Source organism: Lissotriton vulgaris, chromosome 2_1 (genome assembly GCF_964263255.1).
Source record: "Lissotriton vulgaris chromosome 2_1, aLisVul1.2, whole genome shotgun sequence".
NCBI classification, from domain to species: domain Eukaryota; kingdom Metazoa; phylum Chordata; class Amphibia; order Caudata; family Salamandridae; genus Lissotriton; species Lissotriton vulgaris.
In genome coordinates, this window is record NC_141687.1 from 1,095,431,786 (window position 1) to 1,095,453,275 (window position 21,490).

Here is a 21,490-nt window from a genome sequence, read left to right on the forward strand (position 1 = left end):
AAATGCATGCAGTAGAACATAATGTATATTTTTCAGTCTTTACAGGAAGATTATGGTCGAGCTCCTTCCTCACGCCTCCACAAAGAGATTCAAGAAGCAAAGAAGCACATTCCTCAACTTCAAGAACAACTCTCCAAAGCCACTGGATTGCCACAGGTAGCAGTTGTGCACAAACATGACGTCCGTAGAGCCAGAGACTCAACCAAGCAAAATACATTACTTTTTAGCTAGACCATCTTCTCCTTGCCCAGAAGAATTACAATCCCTAGACTTGGCTTCATTAATGAGAACAAAGGTATCCCAATAACCAGATGTTTCCTACAGGAAACAAATGTCCTAGTATGCCCGGTCTCTGTCCCATGCCAGGAATTATTTTGCTCAGCACTTTACATCCGAGAGCAAGTCATTTCGGTTTCACACTAGCTTCTCAGATGGAAGTCTCCCATGCTCTGATCATGGAAAAAATTCTAAAGGGAAATTAAAAAAAGTTTTGGTAGGGCTTCACACGCTTGCATGTCTACGGACACCCATTCTTAAAAATAGTACTTTAAATTGTCTTTTAAAAAGAGGCTAATGTAACATACATTTTAAAATGCCATTTGTAAGCGTACTTGCAGAACCATTCGGATGAAGGAAAATCATTCACAATTTACAGAAAACAAAATATAACGGCCTCTTAAGTGAAGTTACAAAGGTTTTTCGTAAAGAAAGTACTTTTTTAATCTAAGTTCCTATTCAACCACTGGAAACCAGCAACTGACTGGTGGGTGGGTCTGTTATGTAGTGTCTGATAACCATACATTTTTATCGAAGGTTTCATACCTTCCCTCCCACCTCAAGCCCCCTTATCACCAATAATGAATTCTGTTGCTGAGCTTCTTGTTCCTGGTAAATGACGTGCCCCCTGGCAGTATTTAATTATAAAATGTTTGCAACTTAGTTTTGCTCTTTCAGCTTTTCCAGTTCATGATAATTTTATATTTACATACAAGACTCAAGAAAGTAGTGCACAGACTGCTTTCTCGATTATAGAGATGTCACTGTTCTTCAAATTGTTAATATAGCAGGATATGATTAATCAACATTTCTTTACATGTGGATTCCTTGCTTGCAAAGTAAGGTTGTAGGAAAGTGCCCCTTTTTGTCATGGCCACCCCCACTTTTTGCCACTGATGTTTTTTGACTGATGTGCACTGGGTCCCTGCTACCCAGGTGCCAGTGCCAGTGCTCTTTCCCTAAAACAAGTTAAACTAGTCAAATTGTGGCATAATTGGCACACACTGTGACACCTCAAGTCCCTATTAAGTGGTACCCCTGGTACCTAGGGCAAGGGTACGAACAAGGGTTCCTAAGGGCTGCAGCATGTATTTTTCCACTCAACAGGACTGCATGTCACGGTGCAAACTCACTGTAGTCTCTGCAAGTAATATATGTAAGTCACCCTTACAGCAGGCCTTGTAGCCCTAAGGCAGCTTGGATTCTAGTACATGTGAGGGCATATCTGAATGAGCAGATGTGCCCCTTGTTGAATAGTGCCCCTTTTTGACATGGTCAACCCTAGTCTTTGCCTGGTAATTGATGCACTTTTGACAGAAGAGCACTGGGTTCCTGCTATCCAGGTCCCCAGTGCTAGATCTCTTCCCTAAACTTGTACAATTGTTCCTCCAATTGGTAATACCTTTAGCACCCCTGAAAGTCACTTGTAAATGGTACCCCATGTACCTAGTGCATGGGGACTAAAGAGGGTCCCTGAGGGATGCAGCATGTATTGTGCCACCCTTAAGGACCCATCACCACACTCATGCAAGCTGCCACTGAAGGTCTGCGTGGCATGGTGCAGACAAAGGCGAAGACATGACGGGGCTCAGCTCCTCTGTGCCAAGCCTGCAGACACTGCATGCAATATATGCAGTTCACCACTACAGTAGGCTTTACGGCCTAAAGGCAGGGTGCATTATATTACATGTGAGGACTTATCTGCATGAGCAGATATGCCCCTGTGGTGTCTAAGTCGATTCCTGGACATTGCTAGCTAACAGAGAATCGATTGAGAAGCCATCTTGAGCATATCTTCTGGCACTGGTGATTGCGAGTGCCCCAGCTCCATGATGGCTTCATTGAAAGCAAGGACGATTGATATCAAACATCTCGTACTTATAAACCCTCACTTATTCCAAGGATGGATTTATTAATACATGCACCCATTGGGTACCTTGGAGGTGCCCCCTGAAAACCTACCAAACTCTAATGTGCTGGCTAACTGGTGTAGTCCAGCCTGTCACCCCAGTCAAGTTTCGGGCCCCCTGTAGGTTAGAGCCCCTGCTTTCTGAGGACAGAAACATTGCCTTCTCCGGCTGGGGGTGTTGTCACCTCCGCCAAGCAGGATGGCTAAATAATTGGCATATCAAGGCAGGAGGTTTTAAAGGCTTCTGCCGCCTTTGATATGTACCCCAGACTGGGTAAATTCCACCCCCTGCCCAGGTCCATTTGACACCAGGACAGGCAGGAAAATTAGCTAGTCAGGAGGTGTGTTCCCCATCAGGCTAGCTAGTTCCACCCCTAAGGTGGGCTATCTGATTTGAACACAAAAACTAGAATTCCACCATCTTGGTTTTTGATGGGATTATTTCACTGGGCCAGGGTTATGCCCACTTCCTACAGGAGGTGGTCATGTAGGGGGTGTAGTCAAGCCCTAAAGGTGAGTTGCCCATTGGCTACCACCTGTCCCTCCCCTTAACGCCCCTAAATTGAGTATTTAGGTGGTACCCCTGTTGCCAGAAACTCCGATTCTATGGACCACAAAGGAGAGGCCAAAGAAGAGCTGCAAAAATGAGAACAGAAGACTTGCTGTGGACTTCGTGGCACCAAGCCCTGCCTGCCTGCCTGCACCAGTCTCTAGAATTGTAAAGAAACTGACTCGCAATACAGCTGCCTTTCTACCAATAACCCTGGTAGACTGCCAGCCCTTCACGAATTGCCAGCCATCTGCCTTGGAGTAGAGGACCTGCAGTCCACAGGCACCAAAACAGCAGAGTCCAGATTACCGAGAAGCTGCTTCCCGGTGATACCCACGCAGCAGCCATCTGGGAAAAGTTCACTATGCTCGAAGGTCAGATATAAAATAAAATAAACAAATACCAAGAGGGAAGATGCTAAGACCCACCGGAGCCGCACAGCACCAAAACCTGGGGTACCGGATTCCTTGGGGCAACCAAAACCTGTTTGAGTCCAATCCGGACTCCCAACAACACCGAGCCCAAGCAGCCATCAAGTGATGTCAGCACCACAGAGACCTGCTTGCAGAATTGCCTAGTTGTCCTGATTTTATGCCCTGTCAACCGGCGAAATCGACAACCGCAAGGTTCTACAATTCACCAATCCAGCAGACCTAACCCCTGTGCACCCGAGCCCCCCGCCACAGGTTTGTGAGAATTGACTGTGCTGTTTTGCCTCCAGGACCCTTGTGAACTGAGCCCCCCCTTGGGAGCTCCTGGACTTGTCCCCAAGTCCCTCTCTGCAGACTGTTTTTATGTGCCCCCCCACCCCCCCTTCGGTGTGGCCACCAACCCGACCAGGACCTCTGCACCCGCATGCTCCAGGACAGGAAACCCTAACTGCTGGTAGTACTTTGGACGTTAGTCCCCTACCACCTTAAGTCCTAAAGGAGTCCCCGGAAACCTACTGCAGGTATCTGTACACGTATGTCTTTTGGTCCCATAGGAAAGCATTACGCGCAAGGATGCATTTAAATTAACTTTATTTACCTATGAAATTTGATGTTTTAAAACGTTCTTTCTTGCTTATGAAATTCTTGGTATCAAAATTTATATAAAAATAAGTTATTTTTCTAAATTGATCTTGGATTTATTCTTGGCATGCTTGCCTCATTTATTGCCTCTGTGAGTACAGCAAATGCTTAGCACTACCCTCTTATAAGCCTAAACTGCTCAGCCACCCTAACAAAAAAAAGAGAATTTAGTGTTTTGCAGCGTGAATCTTTCTGGATTCACTATGCTGTGCATATTCCGTAATTTGGTGGTTGGGTCCGGAATCGTGGTCTTTTTTTTTTTTTCTCTTTTTTTTTTTTTTTCGTAGCCCAGGTGGGCGTCGACGTCCCACCATTTGGTGTACCTTCCGTGACGTTGGTATGCTTCCTGCGGAAGCTCCCACCCTTGGGCGCCATCTTCAGATTCTTTTTTCCGCTGTTAGGTCTGGATCGTCGCGTGAAGCTCCAGAAGTTTGGAGGAGAAAAGAAGAAGATAAAACCAATTTTCTACAGAAAAGGAGAAGACTAGGAGGAGAAGAAGACCATCAAAGCCGGGATGACAAAGGAGGAGAAGTAACTCAAGATCTTCGACGTCCGACGGGGAATGCGCGCACAGGGGGCCCCCTAAGCGCAGTAATGGCCAATACACCCTTTAAATTCTGCCGTAACTGCCACCACAAGTACGCGCAGAAGGACCAGCACCCGGTCTGCAACCTCTGTTTGCCATCGACCACGGAAGCAAGGACTGCAACGCCTGCTCCGTCTTCACACCGAAGACACTCAGAATTCGAGAGAAGCAGAGGATAGCTCACCACACAATGCAGGGCAAGGGCCAGGCACCGTCTCTGTACGAACTGGGCTGCTCCACCGACGACGAGGACAACATCGCCGAAGGTCCAGATGTCTCCACGGTCGCAGAGACCGATAAGAAAACATCAGACAAGGTAGGAGAGTCTACGACCCCGAAACCCTCGACAGGGCCTCGAAGGCCTGAGGCAGACTCTCGAAAATCAGAGTCTAGAGCCTCGAAGGGAGCACCGGCGCCGAAAACCTCGACAATCGAAGCTGCATTCTCCGAAAAACAGCCCAGCGGATCCTTCGAAAAGGACTCCCAGACGGCGAAGACCTGCGAAAAGCCAAGGTCGTCGAAGCAGGTCCCCTAAAGAGGAACCTCGACTTCGAGGTAGAAGGAGCCGAAAACCACTTCGAGGACGCCGCCGAAGAGGGCGGCCGAAACTCTCGACGCCGGGCATGCCGCTCAGATGGAGAGGAAGAAAAGAAGGCTTGAGGCCGAGATGGAGAACATCCTCCAGAGGAAGAAAGACTTAGAAGAAAAGATGAGAAGCTACAGGATCCCCTCGAAGCCCGTGACGACCGTCGCCGAGGTAGAGGAGCACGAGGAGTTCGACGCCGAAGAGCCGCTGAAAACTCCGGAGCCCTTGGAGCAGGGAGAAGAGGACTACGACTACGACTCAGGATCCTCTACGGCTCAAGACCTGGACTGGCAGGACATCAATGCCGAAAACCCGGAGGAGGCTGTGGAGACATACCCCTCGAGGCCTTCGCCACCAGATGACATTGGGGCTTACAATGAGGTCATCAAGAAGGCAGCAGCAGCTTATGGGGTTAAATTGGAGTAAGAGAAGCCTAAAGCAGATTTCTTGATGGAAACCTTGCTCCCCACGCAGACAAGAAGCCAGTTCCTGCCCATGCTGAGGAGTGTCATGGACCAAGGGAAGGAAGCGTTCAAGGACCCAGCGACTTGCAGATCCGTCACTGCAAGGACGTAGAAGAAGTACAAGTTCCCCTCCCTACATCAAAGGGTCCGACACAGCAGAATCAATTATCGCTGCAACTGCAAGGAGAAGGGCCAACGTCCCGACAACCTCTGGGCCACCACCTGACAAGGAGAGCAGGAGGATGGACCTGACAGGCAGAAAAATCGAAAGAAACGCAGCAATGCACTGGCGGATGGCAAACTCCAATGCCCTCCTGAACAGGCACCAATATCAACATTGGGATGAGATGGGGCAATTGCTCAAACAACTCCCAGAGCAATTCCAGCAGAGAGCCACACACCTCGTGGAAGAGGGAAAAAACATTGCAAACTCGTGCCTGAAGACAGCCTTGGATGGAGCAGAAACCTCCAGCAGACTGATGGCTATAGGGATCACAGAGAGAAGGCAAGCCTGGCTCAAGATCTCCGGCTTCAAGACAGAGGTTCAGAACAACATCCTGAACACTCCATTCAACGGAGAATCGCTGTTCGGCGCCCCGGTTGATGAGAAGCTCACCCAACTGAAGAAGGATAACGAGACAGCAAGGTCCATGGGGGCCCTGCAATTCAGAGGGATGAGAAGAGGCACTCCGGCAAGGAGGCCAAACGGAAGAGGTGGTAACCAGCCAGGAACATCGCACCAGGCGTTCCACCAAGGTCACCAGGGTGACAATCAGGGCCCACAGGGCCAGCAGAAGCAGACCTGGCACTACCAGAACATGGGCCAGTCCTTTTGCGGGAGAGGAAACGGGCGAGGCCAGAGAAGGAGAGGCGGTGAGCAACTCCCCTCTAAGTGACTTTGCACGGAAGGATGTGCTCCCCCACTCAGAGGGAAGAGCACAGAAAAGCAAAGGGGAGAGGGTTACACGGACAAGACACAAAAGAACATGTATCACCAGTGGGCGGCAGACTAAGATTTTTCCTCCAGGAATGGAGAAAAATAACCACAGACAAGTGGATACTCAGCATCATACAGTTCGGATACTGCTTAGAGTTGGAAAAGAGGCCGCCAAGCAGAAGACCAAAGAAAAAAGAGCACTCTGGAAGGGAGCTAACGCTGCTCCGAGAAGAAGCTCAGGAACTCATCCGGAAGGAAGCCATCGAACCGGTCCCATTCAGAGAAAGGAACAGGGGAGTGTACTCAAACTACTTCCTGGTACCAAAAATGGACAAAAGCCTAAGACCCATCCTGGACCTACGCTTCATAAACAAACATATAAAGACTCAAAAATTCAAGATGACGTCCCTACAGGAGGTCATCCCACAAATAATAGACGGGGATTTCATGTCCACCGTGGACCTCAAAGATGCATACCTGCACATACCAGTGAACAGGCAGCACCAGCACATGCTAAGATTCACAGTAAACCAGGATCACTACCAATTCACAACCCTGGCATTCGGTCTAAAGTCCGCTCCAAGGGTATTCATAAAATGCCTCGCAGCAGTGGCCGCACATCTGCGAAGAGAGGGGATCCACGTGTATCCCTACCTCGACGATTGGCTGATAAAGGCGAACTCTCGCAAAACATGGGAGGAACATGCATAGCGAGTCACAAAAACGCTGTTGGACCTGGGATTCTCCATACACTGGGGAAAATCATCAATGGAGCCGGAGCAGGTGAAGATCTTCCTGGGGGCTCAGATCAACACAATTCAATGCAGGGTGTTACCCAGCGAAAAGAGGACACTCAGCCTACTAAGGGAGACACGGCACTACCAGAAGGGGCAAGCTCTGACAGTGAGGACAGCGAGCAAGATCATGGGGATGATGGCGTCATGCATACACCTGGTCCCCAATGTACGCCTACACATGAGGCCACTCCAAGATTGGCTGCAACAACAATGGTCACAAGCTACAGGAAGTTGGGAGGATCTAGTGGTTGTAACGCACAAAGTGCAGGAAGAGATGAGGTGGTGGACCAAGGAGAACATTACAATAGGGAAGCCTCTAACTCCACCAAAGCCAACAGTGACCATCACCACAGACGCATCCCAGAAGGGATGGGGCGCACACATGAACAGGCTCAGAGTGAGGGGTCTCTGGGCGCCAGCAAATGCGGTCAGACACATCAATTACCTGGAACTGAAGACGGTGTTACTCGCCCTGAAGGCCTTATAGAAACAGCTGTACAAACAGAAGGTGTTGATACAAACGGACAACACGACAACGATGTTCTACATCAACAAGCAGGGAGGGACTCAGTCATTCCCTCTGTCCAGCCTACCGCAAGAAATATGGAGATGGGCAATCCCACTCAAAATAGACCTGCTGGCCATACACCTGCCAGGGAAGGACAATGTTGAGGCGGATTGGCTCAGCAGACCGACTTCAGCATCCCACGAGTGGGAACTCAACAATCGGGAAACAGAGAGACTATTCAGGAGATGGGGCACCCCAACAATAGACCTGTTTGCAATACGCCAGAATGCAAAATGCCAGTACTTTGCATCCAGACAACCAGAGGAACAATCCCAGGGGAATGCCCTATGGATAAGCTGGTCAAAGACATTTGCCTACACTTTTCCCCCGATAGCATTGATCCCCAGGGTGCTCATCAAGTGCAGGATAAGCAACATGACACTGATCCTGGTGACACCTCAATGGGCCAGGCAGACCTGGTATTCACAGATTATGGAGATGATGCAGGGTCCACCCCACAAGTTCACAAAAAGAAAGGACCTACTCTCCATGCAGAACAGAGAAATTCTACACCCAGAGCCAGAGGCCCTCAGCCTAGCGGCTTGGTTCCTGAGGACTTAGAGTTTGCACTCCTAAAGCTCACAGAGAGCACCCTGCAGGTTTTGCGAGAGGCAAGGAGGCCCAGCACACGCAAATGCTATGGGGCAAAATAGAAAAGATTCACTCAATGGTGCAGCAAGAAAAAGCTGCAGAGGAAGCTGACCAAGGAATCAATGGTACTAAGATACCTCACGCACCTACTGAAAGCCAAACTAAGCTCATCCTCGCTGAGGGTACACCTGGCAGCAATTGTGGCATACACAAGGGGAGAGACTGGGAAAAGCTTCTTTACATCGCAGGTAGTAAAAAGATTCCTGGAAGGGGCAAAGAGAATAGCGCCACCAAAAAGGATGCCGCTGCCGGCATGGAACCTGAATGTGGTGCTGACAGAGCTCATGAAAGCACCCTTCGAACCCATCCACAAGGCATCACTGCAAATGCTGACAATGAAAGCGGCCTTTCTGGTAGCGATCACCTCGCTACGCAGGGTGAGCGAGCTGCAGGCACGGACACTGCAAGAACCCTACATCCAGATGCACAGTGACAGGGTCGTGATGAGAACAGACCCACACTTCATGCCAAAGGTGGTGTCAAGGTTCCACATGAATCAGAGTATTCAAATTCCTAGCTTCTTCCAGAAGCCCACGACAAGCGCTGAGAGGGCGCTCCACACTCTAGACGCAAGAAGGGCAGTAATGCACTACATTGAAAGGACGAAGGAACACAGGAAGACAAAACAGTTCTTCGTGTCCTTCGCTAACAGTTTCCTGGGTAGACCAGTGATTAAGAACACCATTGCTCGATGGATCGCACAAACGATACAATTCTGCCACAAGCAAGCGGGGCAGGAGCTAACAGGAGGCGTACAGGCCCACTCGACCAGGAAGAAAGGAGCAACAATTGCCTTTCTGGCCAACACACCAATTCAGGACATATGCCTGGCCGCAACATGGACTTCAGTGCACACGTTCACTAAGAACTATTGCGTGGATGTACAGATGAACAAGGAAGCACAAGTAGGACAAAGAGTGCTTCAACATATATTCAACAACCAATGCTCATCTTCCACCCAGCCGCCACAAAAGTAACAAAACCGCTACAAAATATATGCACAGCATAGTGAATCCAGAAAGATTCACGCTGCAAAACGAATAGTTTCTTACCTGTCGGTGTAGTTTTGCAGCTTGAAGATCTTTCAGGATTCACTAGCGAACCCACCCCCCTCCGCCAGAAAGTTGTGGCTGGAGAAGAAGGTGGAAACACATGGAATAGAAAGCAAGTTGAAGCTTACAAGATATGTGAAAAGAATTACGTTGGAAAAAGGATTAACAAACGTAGCCATGGATTCGCTACGAGAACACAAAAGAGAAAAAAGAATCTGAAGATGGCACCCAAGGGTGGGAGCTTCCGCAGGAAGCATGCCGACATCACGGAAGGTACACCAAATGGTGGGACGTCGATGCCCGCCTGGGCTACGAAAAAAAAAAAAAGAGAAAAAAAACTACGATCGGACCCAACCACCAGATTGCGGAATATGCACAGCATAGTGAATCCAGAAAGATCTTCAAGCTGCAAAACTACACAGACAGGTAAGAAACTATTTGTTATCATTTTTGCCTCTTTAAAACAGTAAGAGTTGCCTGGACTCTACTCAGTGTACCTCATTTTGGCGCGCTATATAGAGAGCCTGGTTCCTATAGGAGGTGTAGTGGCCCCATGGGTAAGCAGCCCATTGGCTGCTATCCTCCACTCCCCTTAACACCCCTAAATTCAGTATTTAGGCGACTCCCTGATACCAGGACTTCAGATTCCGATGGACACAAAAACAGTGGACAAAGAAGATAGTTGACCCGAAATCTGGGGAGCACGACTGACTTGGCCTCACCACTCCAGCCTGCCTGCTGCACTCGTCCTGTCACCAGGAACACAGATTTGCCTGACTAAAGAACGACAGAGAAGAATGCAGGAACTGTGGACTTGGCGCCAACCCATGCCTTCTTGCACCTGTCTTGACATTTGCAAAGACCTGACTCATCGTGCAGCTGTGCATCCTTCAAAAGCAGACGGCTGCCAGCACTCCCCCAGCCAGCCAGCATCTTCCTTGAAGAGGAGTAGCAACTTGCCTGCAGGCACTGACTGCACAGCCCGGTTCACCAATCTGCTGACCAACGGGTCCACCCACGCAGCAGCAGCCCTGGAGACGGTCACAGAGTGTCCCGGAGGCCAGCCAAGTCAACCCATCCAGTCTTCGAGACGTTTGATCCACTCCGGAGGCTCCTTGCATCGATACCTGGGGTACCAGAGCCTATTGAAAGAACCAAGCTTTCTTAGTGTTCAGTCTGAACACCACTGCCACATAAACCGACCTGCACATTGATGGACTCCAACAGAGGTCAGCTCCACAGCAGAAGTGGTCTTTCTGTGTTGCTTTTTCCTCTACTGCAGTTGCACCTAAAACTGTGAGAGCCTCAAACACTCCGACCCGCTGGACAAAACACCTATGCACCTGAGCCCCCCTAGGCAGAATCTGTAGGAAACTGGGATTTTGTTGTAGTTAACCCCCCACTTTTAGCCCCCTCTTTACCTGCTAGATGCTGATTTTCGATTCTGTTCTAGTGCACTGAGGCCTGCCAACCAGACCTCCGTGCCAGTGCTCCTTCCCTAAAACAAGGTGAAGTCTAATTGTTCTACAGTTGGCTAAGGACTTTAGTACCCCTGTAAGTCCCTAGTAAATGGTGCCCCTAGGACATGGGTGTTAAAGAGGATGCCTAAAGGCTGCATCATATATTATGCCATTCTAAGAGACCCACATACAAATTCCACATGAACTGCATAACATGGTGCGAACCATGAGTGAAAACATGACTTGATAGACTCCTGCGTGTCATGCCAAAGTCATCATCTAATATATGTAAGTCAGCCCTACAGCAGACCTTTGAGCCCATGGCGGGTGCATTATATTTTATGTGATGACATATCTGCATGGGCAGATATGCCTCTGTGATGTCTTGTTGTATTACTAGATATTGCAAGTGAGCAGGGAACTTGAAAAAAGGAAGGGGTGGGACCGGGGGCCGTTATTTAAACAGGCCCTGCACACAGGGCTCCTAGAGAACTGTGTTGCGAGAGGGGATGCAGTTCCTTAAGTGAGAGGGGAATGATGAAGCATGACCCCTCTTGGGGTGTGTGAGGGCATCATGAAGAAAGACCTGTCTTCCCCATTCCCCTCTCACTTAAGGAACTCCATACCCACAAGTGAGCAGGGAAGCAATCTTAAAGTATGAGCTGGGCACTGGTCAGAACGTGTTACCCAGCTACATAATGGCTTTTCTGAAACCTGTGGTGTTTGGTATCAAACACCCCATATTAATAAACCCACACTGATTGCAGTGATGGATTTTTTTATGCATGCACCCGGAGGGTACCTTAGAGGTACCCCCTAAAACCTACCAGCCTTCTAGCGGGCTTGTTGTCTGGACCAGTCCATCCTGCCTCCACAGACGAGTTTCTGGCACCCTAGGATGTGAGCACCCCATTCCTAAGGCCTCTGCCACCTTTGATATGCGCCCAAGGCTACCACAGATGGGAGAAATGCTGCCCCGTGCCCTGGGCCAATCTGGTGCTAGGCCAGTTGGGAAACTTAGCTATGCAGGAGGTGTATTGCACTGCCAGGCAGGACACACCTCGAGGGTGGCCTGCTTGAAGTGAACATGAAGTTAGGGATTCCACCATCTTGTGTGTGGTAGAATTAGCAATTCTATGATAGGGTGATGCCCACTCCCCAAAGGAAGTAGTCATCTAGGGGATGTAGTGACCCAGGGGTAAGTAGCTCATTGGCTACTACCCTTCACTTCCCTTAACACTCCTAAATTCAGTATTTAGGGGACCCCCTGTTATCAGGACTTCAAATTTTGACGGACACAAAATAAGTGGACAAAGGACAGCTTTCCCGAGAACCGAGTACCACGACTGACTTGACACCAACACTGCCAGCTACAATTTACCCTCGTGGAGCAACCAAATTGTCCTGCTGCTGTGCAGGCTCCAAGACAAACGGAGGGCTGCCAGGGCTTCATCAATTGCCTTGGTGTAGCGGAGCCACTCCCCTGTAGCTGCAGGCACCAAAGAAGCAAGACCCTGTTTACGACCTACCGCTCACCCAGTCTATCAATGCAGGAGCCGCCCAGGAGCAAGTAGCACTGCTCCTACAGGTCAGATCTGGCCTACCTCCAAGGGTGGGGACGCCAGGACCTGCCAGACCTCTGCAACACCAATACCTGGGGCACTGGAACCCTTGCAGTAACCAAGGCTTGATGTGTCCAGTCTGGACACCAACACTGAGGAAAAGCGACCGGCACATCGAGGGACTTCATGGATACTGGGACCCACATTGTGAGTGGCCCAGCTGTCCTTTTTGCCCCTCTTCAGCAGAAACCAAGACCAGGAGGAAGCCCCTGACTGCCGCCACCTGATGACTCAAAGTACCTCTGCACACGCGCTCCACATCCCGAGCCCGAAGAAGGAGAGGTCCCTGAGACCCTCTAAGGCTAAGTCCACTCTTGGGTTTTCCAAGACTGGACTTCCAGTTGCCGCCTGCTGCAGGCCCCGCTCCAACCACGAGAGTCTCCACACCAAACCAGAAGCCAAAAGACACCTCTGCAACCGAGCCCCATAGCCCCAGGAGAAGTGGACCAAAGGTGTCCCTGCATGCCTGAGCAGCCAAAGGGTTGAGACCCCTGTGTGTTTCCCCTGTCTTGTCCCCCAGTCCCAGCCTGCAGCCTCTTTCTGACCGGACCATTCCCAATGGAAGTGAAACGGGACGCCCAATGTTGTGACACACGTCTGCACCTGGGCGCCCCAGAGGCTCCTGTGGTGTCCTTTTAGTGTGGCCTTGGGCCTTGCTGTCCCGGAGAACAGTCCTGTAAGTCACTGTTAGGTGCCCGATAGCAGTGCATGATTTTACCCCGTGCGAAAACTGCACAGCGTCAACTTTTGAAAACTGTAAAATTTCATAACTCCAAAAGTACTTGCCTGATTACGATGATCTTGGTATCTAAATTTATATAAAATGTGTCTTATTTTTATAAATTTGTGTTGGATTTCTTTATTGTGTTTGTGTCTCATTTACTGCCTTTGTGTGTGCAATAAATGCTTGGTACTACCCTCTGATATGCCAAACTGCTCGGCCACACAACCAGAAAAGAGAGCATTTGGGGTGTCATTTGTGCCTCTGTAATTCCTTTGGGTTTTGCCTGGACTCTTTATATTGTGGACCAAAAGAGGTACACAGTGTGAAGTGCCAGCTTCCTACAGTCCATTAACCTCTTTAGTGCTAAGGCAATAATATTTTACTCCTCTAATTTCCATTGAAATGAATGGTAAGTGCATGACGAGTTACCCTTGTCATTAGCATCCAAGGGGTTAAAAACCAGCATTGGCATAGCCAATAGGTCTCTGGACTGGTCCTCCAGTCCCCCCTTGCTGCCTTTCTTTGAAGGTACTGTTCCCTATTGACTTAAACATGTAGCGTCTGAGGCTACCTCAGCTGAAAGCACATCTGCACCTGGACACCCTAGGGCAGGTGAACCTGAACTCTTGGTGTTTTTTTGGCCATAGGCCCCTACTTAGCTTAAGTCCGGAAGAACAGTCCTGTAAGCCATTTGCAAGTGACCCTGTGCAGTATATGTTTCTCCTTTAGGATAACATTACAGCGTTTGAGGCTCATGCCTCAGATCTGATAGCTGTATTTCAGAGTTTCTGAAAATCGCTAACTCAAATGTTCGAGGCATGTGGGCCGCTAAATTCATATCTTGTGCATAGATCGCCGCCTAGTGTTGGGTCCGGATGATTGCACCTTGTTGTCCTGGAAGAGTCTTTGAAGTATCACCAGATAGGTGGCTCCTCCCCTAGACTACAGTGCGCATGGGCATCCTCTCCATCCTTAGATTGTTTTTTTCCGCCATTGGGTTTGGATGTGTTCCGTGACTCTCGTTCGGAACCTATAGGAAAAACTTGTTTTCTTCAGGCCAAAAGGCCTCTTTAAGCGTCGGTATTGTACTTCGTTCGGTTCTGAGTTAACTTATCCGGTTTCCCGGATACTTGAGCACGTGTGCTCCCAGCTTTTTAGGCCCGATCGAAGATTGACATCGACGATGGAATTCCAGGCCCCGTTTAAACGTTGCCCAGTCTGTAACGCGAAGTACCCTCTCTCAGACGTGCACCCTGTGTGCAACAGATGTCTGTCTCCAGACCACGACGAGGAGAGTTGCTTGGCCTGTTCGAAATTCAGGTCGGAAGAGGCGCTCGCTCTTCGACGTGAGGCGAGACTACCGGCGCGCAGAGCGTCGGATGTGGAGGATATCTTCGAGGCTGGGGACGACGAGGGCGTCCAAGAGGAGGAACCGGAGCACTTCTCCGACCCGACCTCCTGTCAAGAATCTTACTACGGAGAAGAGGTAGACGATGAGAACATCGAAGACGATGTAGCCGTCGAGGTAAGAGACGACGGTATGGCCATTGGAGCCGCAGAGGGCGGCTCCAGCGATGAGCAAGACCCGACAGAACCTTCGGGGGTCGAAAGTGACACTGTCTTGTCAAAGGCTCAGGTCGAAGCATCGGCGGAAGGCCTTAGCCAAGATCTTTATACTCATTCTACTGCCCCGCAACCTGACCCGGCTAAGAATATTTCAGAGCCTTCGGTGTGTACGCTTTCGAAAACGAAACCGAAACTGAAACTGGTCAAACCAGTATTTGTTACGCAAAGCCTCGTTCCATCGGATCCTAAGAAGGCTCGGAGTGTCATTGCCCCTTCGGGGTCACAAAAGAGTGCCAACCCGAAGATCGATACATCCAAGAAGGTGCCAAAGGCCCAAAGAGACGGAGCGACGTCATCTAAGGCTGCCCTCGGGGCGTGGACAATGAAGACGGACTTGAGTCGCAGCCGCCCCTCAGTCCGAATGCATACAAGTTGATGCTGGTGAAGGTTCTCGAAGACAAGCACAAAATGGCCGCGTTGGAACGTGATGCATCAAGCCGCGGCCATTTTGGGAATCCCAGTAAGAAACCTAGCTCGAAGGTGGCGATGCCCGTGAAAAAAGTCAAACCGCCATCGGGGCCTCCACCTATAGTTTTTGGACTGCCTCCGACTGCAAGACCTAAAACGTCTAAGCCGGCACAGGGCACCGGCCCTGGTAAAATGATGTCAAACCTTAAGGAAACGACCGTCACTCCTGAAGGCGTCGGTTCCACTCCACCTTCTTCTGAAAGCTCAAAGAAGTTGTACATTGAGTCTGCAACGGGAAGACTCACCCTTTTCAAACGGAAGATCTTGCCGGAGAAGCCAATGGAATCCTATCAAATTCCACTTAAAAGGAAAAGAGACTCTGCTTCCTCGCCAGTTCTTTTCGAGTCCGTACGGCCTTATGGACAAGCCTTTACACATTCCCCCACACGCACTGAGGATGGTGGGGGGGATGACCAGAATGACTAGCAATTCAACTATCCTGATGAACCTAATCAGGATGACTCGCTGGATGTGCTCGACGATCAAGGCACGGCGGACACCCAGTCTTGCCAAGTAAAGACAGCCCCCGCATAGGATACTGCGGCGTTCAACGCTCTGATTGAAAGGGCAGTGTTGAACCACGATGTGGTCATGAATGCAGACCTGGTTGAGAAGGACTTTCTGTTTGATACCTTCTCTACGTCAGACAGATCAGTGAAGACGCTGCCGATGCTGAAGGGTGTCCTTAAGCACGCCAATGACATTTTCAAGGACCCAACCAGAGCAAGGGTGGTGAACCCACGTATTGAGAAGAAATACAGGCCTGCTCCTGTGGACCCTACGTATAGAAGGGGTCAATTGCCATTGGACTCTTTGGTGGTCTCCAATGCCCGGTAGAGGGCGAACTCACAAACAAGTGGTGATGCTCCTCCCCCAGATAAAGAATCTTAAGTATTAGGAGCCTCTGGGAAGCGGGTTGCTGCACAGGCGGCGAATAATTGGAGAATAGCCAATACACAGGCTCTACTGGCTAGATACGATAGGGCTCACTATGATACACTAGAGAAATTGTTGCAACACTTGCCTGATGAATATAGAGAGGGGGCGGACATGTTGATTCAGGAAGGGAAACTGATATCAAACGCTTCTATCACGTGTGCACTAGATTCAGCAGACACTGCAGCCAGGGCCATTAACACTAGTGTAATGCTAAGGAGGCAGGCATAGTTACGAATTTCGTGATTTAAGCCAGAAATACAAGCAAGTTTGCTCAATCACCCCGTTAACCCAGATTTCTTGTTTGGGCCTGACGTTGACACAATTCTTGAAAAGATCAAGAAAGACACCGAGACGGCTAAGTCTATGGGGGCCTTGCAGTCTCAACAGTTCAGAGGGGGTTCTTTTCGTTGCTCAGGTAGTAGAGGGCCGTCAAGAGGGCAAACATCTCAGCAAACACAATACAATAAAGGTGGTGCACAGACCACCTTTAACAAAAACAATAGAGGTGGATACCGTGGTAACGGCACCAAAGGCAGAGGACGTGGAAATAATAACACCAGGTCCTCAGCAAATACCAAACAGTGACGTCTTGTCACTGCCCCCGGACCATGTACCACCGGTCAGGGGACGACTCCAGCAGTTCCTGCCAGTCTGGGAAGGCATTACCACAGACCGGTGGGTGAGGCAACTTATCCAGTACGGGTATTGTTTAGAACTGACATCCACTCCACCCGACATACCACCAAGACACCATCCTATGTCCGCAGAGCACTTCTACTTATTATAGCAAGAAGTGGCCAGCATGCTGCAAAAAGGGGCCATAGAACTGGTGCCTCTAGAGGAGCACAGAACAGGGGTGTACTCTCTCTATTTCTTAGTCCCAAAGAAGGACGGGTCTCTCAGACCCATTCTGGACCTGAGACCCTTAAACCTGTACATCCTTTCAGGACATTTCCATATGCTGACTCTGCAGCAGGTCCTGCCATTGCTCAGTCAGGGGGATTTCCTGGCGACTCTGGATCTGAAGGATGCATATTTCCATATAACCATACATCAGGCACACAGGAAATACCTTAGGTTCACTATACAGAACAAGCATTACCAGTTCAAGGTACTACCCTTTGAAGTGACCACTGCTCCCAGAGTGTTCACCAAGTGCTTGGCGACAGTGGCGGCACACCTTTGGAGACAACACATTCATGTCTACCCTTACCTGGACGACAGGCTTGTGCGAGCAAAGTCGGCCCAGCAGTGCGCCAGCACAATTCATCTTCTGCACAGTTTGGGATTTTCTCTAAACTATCCCAAGTCGCATCTTCAACCTGCTCAAGTACAGCAATACTTGGGAGCGACGTTGGACACTGTGACAGCTACAGCCCAGTCAAACTCAGTGCGAATCGACAGCATGCAACTGCTGATTCGCAAAATCAGACCACAACACTCACTACAGGCGCGAGTGTTTCTGCAGTTGATAGGAATGATGGCCTCCTGCATCTTCATAATCCTGCATGCGAGACTGCACATGCGTCCACTGCAAGAGTGTTTAGCACGACAGTGGAATCAGGCTCAAGGACAATTGAAAGACCTAGTGTTGGTGACCGGTCGTGCGTACAACTCTCTGCATTGGTGGAATCCATGCAACCTTTGCAAGGGACGACCGTTCCAAGAGCCTGTACCACAAATAGTGCTCACGACTGACGCATCCCTCCTGGGGTGGGTGGCGCATCTCCTTCATTATACTGTGCAGGGACTATTGTCGGATCAACAGAAGAAGATGCACATCAATCTGCTGGAATTGATGGCAATCTTCATGGCACTGAAGACTTTCAAGATACATCTGTGCAACAATGTCGTGTTGATCCGGACGGACAACATGACGGCCATGTATTACATTCAGAAGCAGGGAGGTACTCACTCTCCACAGTTGTCACACTTGGCTCAGAGCATGTGGAAGTGGGCCATTCAGAGGAACCTTTTCCTCATGGCGGAGCACCTCACGGGCCAGGACAACCAGAGGGCGGATCTGCTCAGCAGGCACAGCTTTCAGGTACACGAGTGGGAGATTCATCCCTCGGTGCTGCAACCGTACTTCCAGCAGTGGGGACATCCAGACATCGACCTGTTCGCCACAAACGAGAACGCAAAATGCCCAAACTTCGCCGCCAGGTTCCCACACCCGCGCTCTCAGGGCAATGCGATATGGATGAACTGGTCAGGCAGATTTGCGTACGCTTTTCCCCCGGGCCCGCTCATACCTCTAGTGGCACGGAAACTCAAACAGCACTCGATGAATCTCATCCTGGTTGCTCCAACGTGGGCGAGGCAAGCATGGTACACCACGTTCCTAGAACTTTCCGTGGTGCCTCATCAAAGACTGCGTCTTACACCCAGTCTTCTCACCCAGAGCCATGGCGAAGTTCAGCACCCAGATCCGCAACAGTTAAACCTTGCGATATGGCTCCTGAAGTCATAGAATTTGGGTATCTGAATCTGCCTCCTGATTGTATGGACATCATCAAAGAGGCAAGACGGCCTACCACTAGGGCCTGCTATGCTGCCAAATGGAAACTTTTTGTCATTTACTGTTCCAACCATGACATAAACCCGCTGGATGCTTCAACACAGAACATTATTTGTTACCTGTTACATTTATACAGATGCACTCTGGCATACAGTTCTTTAGGTATTCATTTGGCGGCAATAGCGGCTTACTTACCGAACAGGCAACACCTTTCGCTGTTCCGAGTGCCAGCCATAAAGGCTTTTATGGAGGGACTCAAACGAGTCATTCCACCCAGAAGACCTCCTTCACCGGTCTGGAATCTTAATATAGTTGTGACCAGACTGATGAGACCTCCTTTCGAACCTCTCCACTCTTGTGAAATACAGTTCCTAACTGGGAAGGTTGCCTTCTTAGTAGCGATCACGTCGCTGAGACGGGTTTGTGAGCTGCAAGCCCTAACCATTCAAGAACCTTTTATACAGGTTCACGCAAATAGGGTGGTGCTACGCACTAACCCTAAATTCATGCCCAAGGTAGTTTCTCAGTTCCACATTAATCAAACTATTGAACTGCCAGTTTTTTTCCCTAATCCAGACTCAGTAGCAGAAAGATCACTGCACACATTAGACGTCAAACGAGCTCTCCTGTACTATATAGACAGGAGCAAGAATTTCAGGAAGACTAAACAACTCTTTGTTGCTTTTTCACCACAGCACAAGGGCAAACTCATTACCAAATCAGGTATAGCCAGATGGATTGTTAAGTGTATTCAGATTTGTTATCAGAAGGCTAAACGCACACTAACAGTCCCCCCAAGAGCGCATTCCACACGCAAGCTAGGGGCATCCATGGCTTTCCTGGGTAACATTCCATTAGAGGACGTATGTAGAGCAGCCACATGGAATAACATACATACATTCGCCAAACACTACTGTGTTGATGTACATTCCAAGCAGCAAGCTGCTGTAGGACAGGCTGTTCTAAAGTCCCTCTTACAGGCTGCTGCAGCTGGCTCGGGCAACCACCGCTAAGGGAGAAACTGCTATTTATTCTATGCACAAGATATGAATTTAGCGGCCCACATGCCTCGAACGGAATATGCTACTTACCAGTATGCATCTGTTCTTGGCATGTAGGGCTGCTAACATTCATATCGCCCGCCCATCCTCCCCGGTGCCTGTCGCAGCTGTAGTAGTCAGAATTATTTGTAAGCATGGTCATAAAGTATTGTATTGGACTCCATCTCTGCCACAATGGCGAAAAACAATCTAAGGATGGAGAGGATGCCCATGCGTACTGTAGTCCAGGGGAGGAGCCACCTATCTCGTGATACTTCAAAGACTCTTCCAGGACAACAAGGTGCAATCATCCGGACCCAACACTAGGCGGCGATCTATGCACAAGGTATGAATGTTAGCGGCCCTACATGCCAAGAACAGATGCATACTGGTAAGTAACATATTCCTACTTGCCTTAGCTAGAAGATCTTGGTGTCCAAAAATATATAAAAATGTGTTATTTTTAGAAATTGGTGTCTGATTTCCTTGATAATGGTGTGTCTCATTTATTGACTCTTCATGTGCAACAAATGCCTAACTCTCCCCTCTTATAAGCCTAATCCTGCTCGATCACACCAACACCAATAGAGCACCTTGGATTGGTAAAGCAAGCCCCTGTAGACTAGTAAGGGATACCTGGACTCCCTCCACAGTGCACCTGAGTTTTGGCATACTATGTAAAGAGCCAGCTTCCTGCAAAGGTAACTTGCTCTTTCATCATTTTGTCCTCTGAGGGCAATTCATGACTGCGCTAATTACTATATATAAAAATAACAAGTTAATTTCTTTCTCTGAGCGTCTATTGAACTAAGTGACGATTTAGATATGGTACAGGATACTTCTGGTCTGATTCCAGGATTTTAAGTCTTTCTCTGCTTTACAGCATCCTCATCTTGAAATTCCTGAGCTTCGGTATCCCTCAAATGGATAAACTTTTATTCCTTTATTACCCATATCACATTTCCTCCTTCGCCAAAGCACATCATGTATTTGAAAGGCAGGTCCTAACACAGTCCCTTCAAATTCTGATCCCCATAGAACTACAAACTCCTTTTCACTTCCAGTTACCAACAATTTACTAAGCCTGGGCGGTTAACTCCGCTCCATTAGTGGAGTTTGCAGATTTTTCCTTCTCCTCTGAGCATGCAGATTTCCTAAAAACTCTTTGTGGAGCAGAGTTTTTCCTTGCTCGTCATCGGCAAGTCCACCTCTCAGCGATATTTTCCCTTCATCATGCTCACCAAGGTCTAGTTGGCGAGTGTGAGTGAGGAAAATGAACCTCCCGGTGACATTTCTGAACGCAGGTGGTCAGATTTGTCAATGCGAGTGGTCACAACCACTTGTGTTGAGAAACCTTCGTTTGCGTTGGGAAATCTGCTCGAGCAACAGAAAGGAAGCTGCGCCCTCTTGTGCTGCACATGGTGCCGTTCGCGATGATTTTACAGCGCGGAACAAACACCTGGTGCTCAAAATCCCCTCAAACAGCATGACCCTAACACACACTGCTGCTCGCAGAACTCAGCGTAGTGCTGCTGAGTTTTTTTGTCACTTCCTGAACTTGTGAACTCTGCGAACTTCTCCCCTGCTTACAGTTTACGTCCAACTATTTCACTTTCTTTAATAGTCAATGCCCCAGTTTTC

The 21,490-nt window shown here is 49.2% G+C and overlaps 1 protein-coding gene across 4 annotated transcripts in view; it reads left to right on the forward strand.

Annotated features, from left to right (window-relative positions):
• Nucleotides 1-21,490, forward strand: part of ARHGEF12 (Rho guanine nucleotide exchange factor 12) — an 888,740-nt gene that overhangs the window by 180,381 nt on the left and 686,869 nt on the right. For all 4 annotated transcript variants that reach the window (XM_086956791.1, XM_086956792.1, XM_086956788.1 and 1 more), the window contains one exon: nt 37-156. In XM_086956791.1, coding sequence (XP_086812917.1) covers nt 37-156 — 120 coding nt within the window. The remainder of the gene's footprint in view (nt 1-36; nt 157-21,490) is intronic.